Consider the following 11,005-nt stretch of genomic DNA (forward strand, 5'->3'; position numbering starts at 1 on the left):
CAACCCAATAGCCCAGGAGGAATTCCAGGAATGTGAAAAGCTCCAATTCATATTGAAACTAGATTAAAAGTTCATATCTGAACAGTAAATGCTGGTTTTAACTTAAGCAACCCAATGCATGGCTTCATATCCTGATTGATATGCTTTGTTTCAAAGTAATGTATTAATATATTCTACGGTCCTCTTTTCATTCTTAATAATGCAGCAGGGATGTAGGCTCCATATAAAGCAGTGCTGTCAGATAAAGCCCATATTGATTATGTGAATGACTATACAACGTCAAAGGACTTTGATAGGGTTATCAATAACAATGTCAACTTTTCCAGTGCACTGAACTTTTCCCCACATGAAAAGTTATGCCGACATCTGCCTAGTAACAGCAATTCCTCCCATTGGTGAAACTCCAATCTCCTCCTGTTTGTGTGTGTGTGTGTGTGTGTGTGTGTGTGTGTGTGTGTGTGTGTGTGTGTGTGTGTGTGTGTGTGTGTGTGTGTGTGTGTGTGTTAGAACTTTAAACGTTAGCATTTTCCCTTCATATTCTAATTTGAAACAGTATTTTTCCTGCTAAATATATCTATATATGTATCTATAACATAGATCGATCACCTTTTGACATCAGAAAGTTAATATGCAAACAGAGGGGTTCCCATGTACAGATGTTGACTCACCAGTCCTCAAACAAGGACTGTTTAGACCTCAGACTCACATTAGGTCAGTCTGAGGGAGCCACATGGTGACCTTTATGTTCATTTAACTACATTACAGAGCTTCTGGTGCACAACAATTCATTGCCTTTCATTAATGTATACATTACAGGTAACTGGGTAAATAGGTAGAGTGTCTGTGACATATCCTGAGACTTTATCCTAACCTGTTCCCTGTGTTATTTGGAGTAGCCTACACATTAATGGAGATAGATAAAGCAGCAGCAGCAGTTTCACACTGCGCTATTGTCCCATGTGCTCACCTCATGTTCACTCAGTTTGTAGAAAGAGCTTTCATTGAGTGTTGGGGAACAAGAGGAAGAAGGGGTGTGAGCCGTTATCGCCCCCTACCGACACCAAGCTGCCACCCTCCCCCCGGTCAGCAGCTCCTCCACCGTGGACTCTGAGCCATGGACCTCCCACCACCTCCTCAGAAGCTACCAGGCTATAGGAGGAGGGGGCAGAGAGTGGGGGGGACATCCCCTCTCTCTCTTTCCTTATATATGTATATAATAGAATCCCTTCCTCGCGCGCTCCCTAGCAGACTGCCAGTCTCTTTGATCCCCCCGCCTCCTAACAACAGCTGACGTCATCGCGCTCTACCACCTCCTCCTATTCAGCGCGCCCTCGCCGACAAACTTTGTGTGCGTGTGTGTGTGTGTGTGTGTGTGCGTGCGTGCGTGCGCGTGTGTGTGTGTGTGTGTGTGTGTGTGTGTGTGTGTGTGTGTGTGTGTGTGTGTGTGTGTGTGTGTGTGTGTGTGTGTGTGTGTGTGTGTGTGTGTGTGTCAGTACGTGCGCGAGTCAGGGCTTTTTGTCTCTCGAAGGGAAGCGTTCTGAGCTTCAGACGGCTCGCGCACACCGGAGGAGCAACAGCTCGCAGCAGCAGCAGCGAGGAGAAAGAAAGTGATTTAAAATTATTCAAAATTAGAGGAATATATCTTTCTGTGTTCTGTAGCCTGCTCCTTCAGTAATAGAGGGACATTTGTATAGGGCGATACTAAGCCTTTAATAAACGGCGGAGATAATATTACTAGGTGAAGTACTATGGAGGACCAGCTGCTGTGCTGCGAGGTGGACTCCATCAGGAGAGCCTACCAGGACGTGAACCTGCTGAACGACAGAGTTCTGAACACCATGCTGAAAGCAGAGGAGAACTACCTACCGTCGCCCAACTACTTCAAGTGTGTTCAGAAAGAAATTGTGCCCAAAATGAGGAAAATAGTTGCCACCTGGATGTTAGAGGTGGGTCTTACTTCCCTTTAACTTTCAACTTCAGTGCCGCTGCTTACTTGTTGCTAGTCTCGTTATTATCTGCGTATAACGTTAGCTAACAGGATGAAAGGTGTTTAAAACTGATGTGTGTTCATTTACTGCATGTTACATAAACGCGGTGAAGTCCTCATGAGTGCTGGGTGGTCCTTCGGCTATAAGAGGAGATATTGGCTCGAGACTGTATCCCTTTCCACCATGAATACCTTTTTTATTGATTATGTTTTAGCCGGCTTCTTCCATAAGGTTATCAAATGTAATAACATGGGGGAAATATTCCAAAATAACAGCAATGTACACGTATGCAGTCTGGCCCGTGCCAGTTACGCCATCTTTGTTGTCGAATATGAGAAGGATTTTAATAACATTAAAAATCTATAACATCAGGAACAATGACAGTAAGTCTGTTAAATGGTTTAGAAATGCATGTATATCACAGGACATGGTAAGAGTGCCTGGTGCAGTGTGTTTCTCTGAAATCGGATGGAAAACTTTGTTCTGCTGTTAAAGAGCCGCTGCTCTCTGTGAAGGTCGCCCCGGAAAAAGGACATTTTGTAAAAGAGAAAAAGTATTAAATACATTTTAACAGTCGGATTTGATAGAATATGTGTTTATTAACATTACCATGAACTTTTGGATGTAATTCATTGCAGTTTTATATTTTGTTTTAATTTTTGAAATTGTGCATCGGAGAGCCGAGAGGAAGTGTCGCACAGCATGTGAAGAAGACCAGTCTGAGAAATGTATTTATTTTAAATTCAAATGTGTCTGAATTCGACATATTCTAATCACATCCGATCAGGCATATGATAGGGATCATTTACATGATAATAAAACACACCCTGGTAATTTTTAAATATTTCTAAATATTTAATGAAAAGATGACGAAGTTGAAATTGCAGAGGCTAACTTGCATCGACGCCACCTTTGTGTCTCCGTCAGAACTGACTGCACGCTATTTCCACACTCTTTTCTTTAACTACAGAAGTCTGAGGCCTACTAACTTTAATACAGAAAACACATTATTTAGAATGTTTTATGCAACACGTGAATTCTCTTTACCTTGAACAGCGATTTAAACGGAATATTTAAACCTCAAACTTGAGGTAGTAAATGCATCAAATGTTCACTTCTTGTTCATGTATTTGTTGGATGATTGTGCCTATCACGGCGATTGAATGCAAACAGCTGTGCGGAATAAGATAAAGTGTGTGGGGGGGAGACTACAGCTTGTGTACAACAATACATGTGAATGTGGATTTTTCTTCCTGCAAACTCTTACTTTTCTCATCTCCTAGGTCTGCGAGGAACAGAAATGTGAGGAGGAGGTTTTTCCGCTGGCTATGAACTATTTGGACAGATTTCTATCAGTGGAGGCCACCAGGAAAACAAGACTACAGCTGTTGGGAGCTACATGCATGTTCCTGGCATCCAAGATGAAGGAAACCGTGCCCTTAACGGCGGAGAAACTGTGTATCTACACGGACAACTCGGTGCACCCTGGAGAACTGCTGGTAATTGACTTCTGCAGACATGGATGTTGCATAACATGTACAGTAAACTATGCAGTAAGCAGGGCAAAGCACATGACCAGAACACACATCTTTTGTGATGTGTCAATGTCAGCATTATGGCACAATCTAAATATGTTATTGATTAGACATAGATAGATTATTGGGTTGGAAAGAGCGTAAATGTATGTTTGGTGCAGCAGTGCCTAATGGCTGTCTGAGACTTTCCCATGGTGACTGTAAGGCCTCTCATTTCATGAATGGTCTCAGTGACTGCCAACAGAACACGCACTGACTCACAGCGACACCTAGTGGCCGTGAGACAGAGGTGCAGGCTGTTGGCAAAGAAGTGAAGACACACACTCTGCTTTTGTGTTTGCTGTGACATGTGTGTGTGCAGCTGTTTCCATTGGTTGTGTTAGGGTTACTTCATAATATAGTCATATTCAAATGTACAGATCCTTTGTGTTTACACACAACAAATACAAACATTATTATTCTTAAAAAAGATATGCATTTATTGTTTTGATATATTTTCTATTATTTATTTGTATATATTATTAAAATATTTCTTGATTTTACTATTATTGATGGTACTGTGCATATATATCATACGTATAGGCAGTTAAGTATGCAGCACATTTCAAAAAGTTTATGAATTATTTTAGCACTTTTCAAAGAGCGAAAATAGTCGTAAATTGCATATACATGTATTAAAATGCATTACTGAGAAAGCCGAAATCTGGGGTATTTGGACCTCTACAGTGATACAAAGAGCTGGTAACATTAATTAGGATGCTGTCAACAATGTAAGCTATAACTTACATCTTACATATAAGAACTGAGTGGTGCTAGCAGGCCGAATGACCAAATGACACAGCAGATGAGAAAGGAGGAAACATTGTTGTGTACTACAAGTGGGTCAGTGTGAGTGAATGCCTCTGGTCTGATTCATCCACAGCGAATGGAGCTGCTGGTTCTCAACAAGCTGAAATGGGACCTGGCTTCAGTCACGCCTCACGACTTCATCGATCACTTCCTGTCCAAGCTGGAGATCTACCCAACCACCAAACAGATCCTCAGGAAACACGCGCAGACCTTTGTTGCTCTCTGTGCTACAGGTACGACACCGGCCTTACTACTGCTCATGTCTCCTCAGTATACTGAGACTTATTTATACATTTCTACACTTCTTGATCCGTCTTAGTATTTCATTCCCTGTTTCCTCTGTAGTCAGTTGATCTTTCCTGTAGCCAATTAGAACTCAAAACAGATTTTTTGCTGTTCCCACAGATGTTAACTTCATTGCCAGTCCTCCCTCCATGGTGGCGGCGGGCAGCGTGGTGGCAGCTGTTCAAGGTCTCTACCTGAAGAGCCATGACGCCTCCTTGTCCTCCCAGAACCTCACCAACTTCCTGTCTCAGGTTATTCGCAGTGACCCGGTATGCAAACATACATTGTTCTAAACCCAAACCTATATTTCTATCTGCACAGATTGTTAGTAGTATGAAGCTGTTTGCTCAGTGTTTCCTCTGTGATTGCAGGACTGCCTGCGGTCATGTCAGGAGCAGATCGAGTCCCTGCTGGAGTCCAGCCTGCGGCAGGCTCAGCAGCACAGCAGCTCCACGGAAACCAAACGTGTGGACGAGGACGTGGACCTGTCCTGCACCCCCACAGATGTCAGAGACATCAACATCTGAAACAACTGACCAAGGTGTTGTGTGATGACCTGATGATGGAGGGAACGTTGTCGACAGAGGGTGGAGATGGCGGGCTGACCTCAGCCCCCCCCCCTCCCTCCTCCTTCTTCCTGGTGGGCTGCTATCATGGCCGACATGTCCCATGTCCCCCCGCCCTGCAACAACTCCCATGTCACATTTCCTGCCAGTGTCCCCTCCCTCTCTGGGGAAATAAATGAACACTACAGAAATGTACTAGAAAAAAGACACAGAACGCTGAGGACCTGCGTGGGCTGGAGCTGAAGCCACACAACTATTTAGTAGATCCTTTCTCATTCCCTCACATATCAAAGTAGGAATCTTGAAATGACCGCTGACCCAACATCCCAAAGTGTCATGTACAGTAGGACCTTGTTGTGTCTTCAGGTCTGAATATGAAATCTGAGAGACATTTCTTATTTTTCATTTCTCTATTGGTATATCTAATGTTTTGACTTCCTGTCCAAGCTCCAATGTTTGTATTGTTGCAGTGCAAACATTCATTGATCCCTGCTTGCTTATCTTTAGTCACTTTATGATATATCATTTTAGATTTCTTTTTTCAATGAGTTTTATACCTCTTTTCTTCCAAGCGTTTGTGTTTTAAACCAAGTGTAGTGTAAGAGGCTGTGTTTCAGTGGCCTGCTGGGGTGGAGGCGGGAGGAGATCCACGAGCAGTCACCCACAGTCTGCTGTTCTTCTCTGTGTAGTCAAACCCAAACCATTCCAACTCTGTCAAAAAAAAAGCACTTTTGGTCAGCACTGCTGGTCACCTAAAAAAATCACAGTGATTACGTTTGTAAAACAAAATATAATGGGGGGTGGAGCAGGGGTTTCTTGACGATGAAGAGTCAGCTGCAGAATATTTTTCATCTAATGGAAGAAGAATTGAGCTTTATGGCAGAAACAAGACTACATGCTGCTTGATAATGTCATGGGACTCATAGAGCCCACGGCTTTCTGCAGCTGCCAACAATCTGAGTTTGAGTTCAACCCATGTTTCACACGCTGCTCTAAAGTAAGTGAGGAGCCAGAATCTGAAGCTCCAGTCCAAGTAAAAGGAGTATTCTTTTCATAGTAAAAAATTATTCTTCCTTTTATATAGTTAAACATATTATTTATTGTTTCTTTAAGCCTTCCTTTTCTAGTTTTCAGACTATCTGTGTCTCCACCTACTGCTGAACTATCTGCCTCCAGAGCAGCCAGAAATATGATTCCAACTCAAACCCTGCTCTTCATCGTCTCCTCGCTCACGCTACCTCAGTTTAAATACCGCTCATGGAATCTTGGAAGGGCATGAAGCTAAAAGAAAAAGAAGAGGAGTGTTGAGACTATGATTTTGCACAAAAATAAAAGACGCAGGCTTCGTTTCTTGGGGACTTGCCTAAAAAATGTGGAGAGCACAGCAGGCAAGCTAACCGAGGGGTGCAGAGGCGGCAACAAGTGGCAAAAGGGTGAAGGCACAACAGGGAGGGGGGTCTTAATGCTGTGGCGCTGGAGCCAGGGTTCAACAGGGAAGGGGGCCTTAATGCTGTGGAGCTGGAGCCAGGGTTCAACAGGGAGGGGGGTCTTAATGCTGTGGAGCTGGAGCCAGGGTTCAACAGGGAGGGGGGTCTTAATGCTGTGGAGCTGGAGCCAGGGTTCCTACACAGGACGTGTTGAAGCCAGGGCTCCGACACAGGACGTGTTGAAGCCAGGGTTCCTACACAGGACGTGTTGAAGCCAGGGTTCCTACACAGGACGGCAACGATGTCACCACCAGCTTCATGTAAGCTTTATATGTGATGGACACAATGCAGGAAGGCTCTCTGCTAAAAGTATTCTGGAAGTGTGTCACGGTGTGTAGGAACTCTACACCAGGTTTCTGATTGTACATTATGGATAGAGAGCAGGAGAGAAACACTCCTTGTAATCCGCTGCTATAGAAGAATGAATCCCAGCTACGTGTTTAAAAGGAAAAACAGATGACAAAAGACGTAATAAATTAAAAATGATGCTTTTCTCTTGTTGTTTGCTGCTACCTTTTTGGTGTTTTTTTTAAATGTCAATATACTGCCATTCTAGGTTTGAATTTTCTCATAGAAAATTGTTTTATTGACATCCTCATTTGTTTTGTTTATGTAGATTCTATGTGATCTGTTTTTTTGTTTATAGTTTCATAATATGATTTTCCGAAATATTCCAAAAACACAAGGAAAATGAGACGATGTACAGAAATGCTTTGATCCACAATACCTCATGTGACAGTCAAGATTTATCTCTAATTTGTAGTCTTTATATTTGTTTAGTCCTTATTCTACTCTATTTGGGTTCAGTGCCTACTCGCTCTGTTCAACCTGCTGGAGAGGAAGCATTGTGATGGAACGTCCAGGCCATGCTCTGATACTGGTGCCATAGCAGAAAATGGGATGTGTATAACTGTTGAGTGTTAAGCTGTCTCGTGAAAGAGACTTTATCCCCCTTTAGGCCCATAGTGGCCCCTTTTTATATTTATAAAAAAAGCTTTTTGCTCCAATTTTCAACCTGTCAGTGAGTTGATATGAGTTTATAAATAGATTCAGTGTCGTGCTCGGTAAGCCATAGACTGTTTTTTGTTACAAATCATTCCACACAGTTGTGTCTACTTCATGCCAGTTGTCTGCAACCCTTGTCGACTACACAATAAAAAGATGAATTAGATGGACTACGGCTGTCTGTTCTTGGCGACAAAGGAGCAAATCTCTTCACACCATTTTGTTGAACATCTTGGTAATGTAGTTATAGTCATGCGTCACTTTGTAAGAAAAACTTGTGGGGACATTTTTCAGATTTAAAAAACACTACTGTATTAAGCGCCCCCCACAAACAATAAATACATATAACATACATACATATGCTTCCAACACTTTTTTGAAAACTTGTGCAGTCCCTATGCTACACTGCAGCACTCTATTACATTATTACTAATATTAAACGTGTCGCAATTTGGTTACCAGAAATACTCCCCAAAAGTGTGAACAGTCCACCCAATTGTACATGTTCTCAAAGTGTACAATTATTTGTGCAAGCTACTTTCAGAACATTTTTAACAAATGATCCTAATGCAAAGTGGTGGGGACATGTCCCCATTATAAATGATGCATATGGTTATAGTAATATTAAATTAAACATTTATTGAAATGTTTGCTAAGCAATAACCTTAAACAGTTTATTGATGTAGTTAAAGTGAATGTTACTCCAACAGAGGAATTAAGTGCTTTTTTTTAGGACTATTTTCAGCCACTGATTAATACGCAACTGGTCATCTATAGTGAGAATTGTTAGCAGCGCAACGTGTGCATGCAACTGAAAAAGTAAACAACCGAATGTAATGAGGGAACATGGTTCCCGGCTCCAAATTTGTTTAATTTACACCTCATTATAAATTAAACAGGATTTGATCAAATATGACAGGAAAATGACACAATACAAATACAAGAGGTTTCAAGATTTCCATTCTGAAATGTATCATCAAAATCAAAAGCATTAAAATAGTTTTTTCTTTTCATCCCTTCTTCTTGCATGTGTCTGAAGAAAAAGACAAAACCCACACAGCTACACACACTGCTACTCACACTTCCACACACACTGCTACACACACTGCTACACACACACTGCTACACACACACTGCTACACACACTGCTACTCACACACTGCTATAAACATTCTCCCCAGAGCTCAAGACAATATGATGTAGTTTAGTGTTGTGTTTATGGCTTCACTGTGCATGTTTCTTTCTCTCCTATTTCCAACATCAATCATGATTGGATTCTCACAAGTAGCCTATAACAAAAGGTATATTTGTTTAGACTTAAAATCTTCTAAGAATCAAAAAGCAGTTGTACGTTGTGCTGCAGACATTGAGGTTTCAGGGAATACTGACTTTATGACTGTCAACAGTTTCCAAACATGGCTTGGTTAAAGTTCCTACTCCACTTCTGTCTGTGCCACACTACACTCAGCACACAATCAGCACACATAAGGAGGAGGCTCCATTGTCCTGGGTTTGAACCTCTCAGCCCAGGTACCTGTACCACTCTGACAGACAGAATGAAGACTTCTACACCTACAGCTTGTGTACAGGTCCGATTGAGAGAAGCCAGGGCCTACCTAACTGTTGATGTAAGCGTCTGCAGCTGTGCTGTTGGTGCTCTGAAGCTTATGTTAATCCTGCCGATGTCGCAGTCATTTTCGTAGCAAGAGTTATGCTGCCCTCAACTCTGGGACATTGTAATGCTGGTAAGCCCACCTACTGCTCCACCACACCAGCCTCCTGTTCCTGTTGGCGATGGGTCACCGGTCCAACCGTGCTCTCCCTAGCCAGATTTCTCAGGCACTCGAGCGATACGAAAGTGGAGGAAACAGAACACAAATATCTTGTCCTCATTGGCGAATCTTAGGACCTGCCTGAGATCTACAGTTGCAAATCAATTGCTGTCCTGGAACACCTGCCTCATAATTGTAACCTTGAGGGGCCAGAGTAACCTGTTCTAGCTGCAAAAAGATTATCTTGTATTACATGGAGCATGTTAGCATAGCCACCGAAGTCATTATGACTAAACAATGTCAAAAATAAGAGCCAACAACTAAATAATACTTCATTTAAGAATGTGTTGCGGGAGGGATAATGTGCAGTGCGGCAGGAATTCATAAAAAAATAACACCCTGTCTGTCTTTTTCTGCTGTTCCCTTTACTGTTTACTTCCTGTCTGTCTTCTTCTACTGTTCCTTTTAGTGTTCTTTTCCTGTCTGTGGGTGTTTCTCAATCTCGAGTACGCTTGCTTGGTAGCACATGTCTTCCGAGTCACTTGCTTCAGAAGCGAGGCAAGAATACTTCCTGGCACATGGAAAATGGAACTGACGGCTTCGGGCCTTGTACTGTTGCACATGTGGTTTTATTTTGAAAAGTGTTTCCCTTTCCCCATGTCCGTTACTTCTAATTATGTTCACCTGGTGCCCTGTGTGGTCTCCTCCCCCCCCCCACCTGTGTCTAATTGCTGATTAGTGTGTGGGTATTTAGGCTCTGTTTCCCTGTCTGTGTTGTCAGGTAGTGTGTGGTGAGATCCTTGTGGCTGCTGACTGTGTTCAGGGAGGACAGTCATATTGAGGCTGGTGACTATGTGCACATGATAAATAAATGCCCACACCGGGTTATATTTGAACTCTCTGCCTCTGCCTCCTTGCTTGGTCGGGCCGCTCAACGGTCAGCTTTACAAAAACAAAGAGTGGAACAGGCTAGCAAGTGTGCAGGTGTGCGTCACATGAGAGGCCCCGCCTTACATTTTCCGCCACAGATTTGGGGAAATTGGTCCGTGCGCAAAGCATTGTGGGGATTTTAAGACCGCAGAGTCTAAACATGTGCAGCCTCGACATTTCTCCAAACGAAGTACGCCGGGCTCGGTAGAATTCCAAGTATGCTGGACATTGGAACAGTCCTTCTGCGGCACTCGATGACGTAGTATGATTGAAATAGTGGCTCTGGAGCAGCTTTACTCGCGATTTTGCATATTTGGGCACAGGAAATTATGTCAGCTAGTCTGAACTGCTCAATATTATTGCAGATAGATACCTACTACATTATTCTCTGTGTCATTTCCAGTTGCATTGTTAAACTATCTGGGTAATCACACTCTGAGTCTTGAGTCCTGAATCTACTGCTACCTGTAGCAGGTGAGTTCAGTCAAGTTTTTGTGATATTGCCTGTTGAGTTTATTAGGGTGGGGGGTAGTTTCACACACACACACACACACACACACACACACACACACACACACACACACACAC

General features: G+C 42.8%; 1 protein-coding gene across 1 annotated transcript; it reads left to right on the forward strand.

Annotated features, from left to right (window-relative positions):
* Positions 1-1,491: 1,491 nt before the first annotated feature.
* Positions 1,492-7,204, forward strand: ccnd1 (cyclin D1). Its single transcript, XM_010777347.1, has 5 exons — positions 1,492-1,946; positions 3,272-3,487; positions 4,446-4,605; positions 4,778-4,926; positions 5,029-7,204. The coding sequence occupies exons 1-5, from the start codon at positions 1,749-1,751 to the stop codon at positions 5,182-5,184; spliced, it is 879 nt and encodes a 292-aa protein (XP_010775649.1). The 5' UTR covers positions 1,492-1,748; the 3' UTR covers positions 5,185-7,204.
* Positions 7,205-11,005: the final 3,801 nt, after the last annotated feature.

The sequence above is a fragment of the Notothenia coriiceps genome, unplaced genomic scaffold (assembly GCF_000735185.1).
Source record: "Notothenia coriiceps isolate Sejong01 unplaced genomic scaffold, NC01 NC01_scaffold00018031, whole genome shotgun sequence".
In the NCBI taxonomy this organism is placed as follows: Eukaryota; Metazoa; Chordata; class Actinopteri; order Perciformes; family Nototheniidae; genus Notothenia; species Notothenia coriiceps.

Coding starts and splice junctions, on each gene's coding strand:
- ccnd1 (XM_010777347.1), top strand. CDS start 1,749: ATGGAGGACCAGCTGCTGTGCTGCGAGGTGGACTCCATCAGGAGAGCC. Junction 4,606..4,777: donor TGTTGCTCTCTGTGCTACAG/GTACGACACCGG, acceptor CTGTTCCCACAG/ATGTTAACTTCATTGCCAGT. Junction 4,927..5,028: donor AGGTTATTCGCAGTGACCCG/GTATGCAAACAT, acceptor CTGTGATTGCAG/GACTGCCTGCGGTCATGTCA.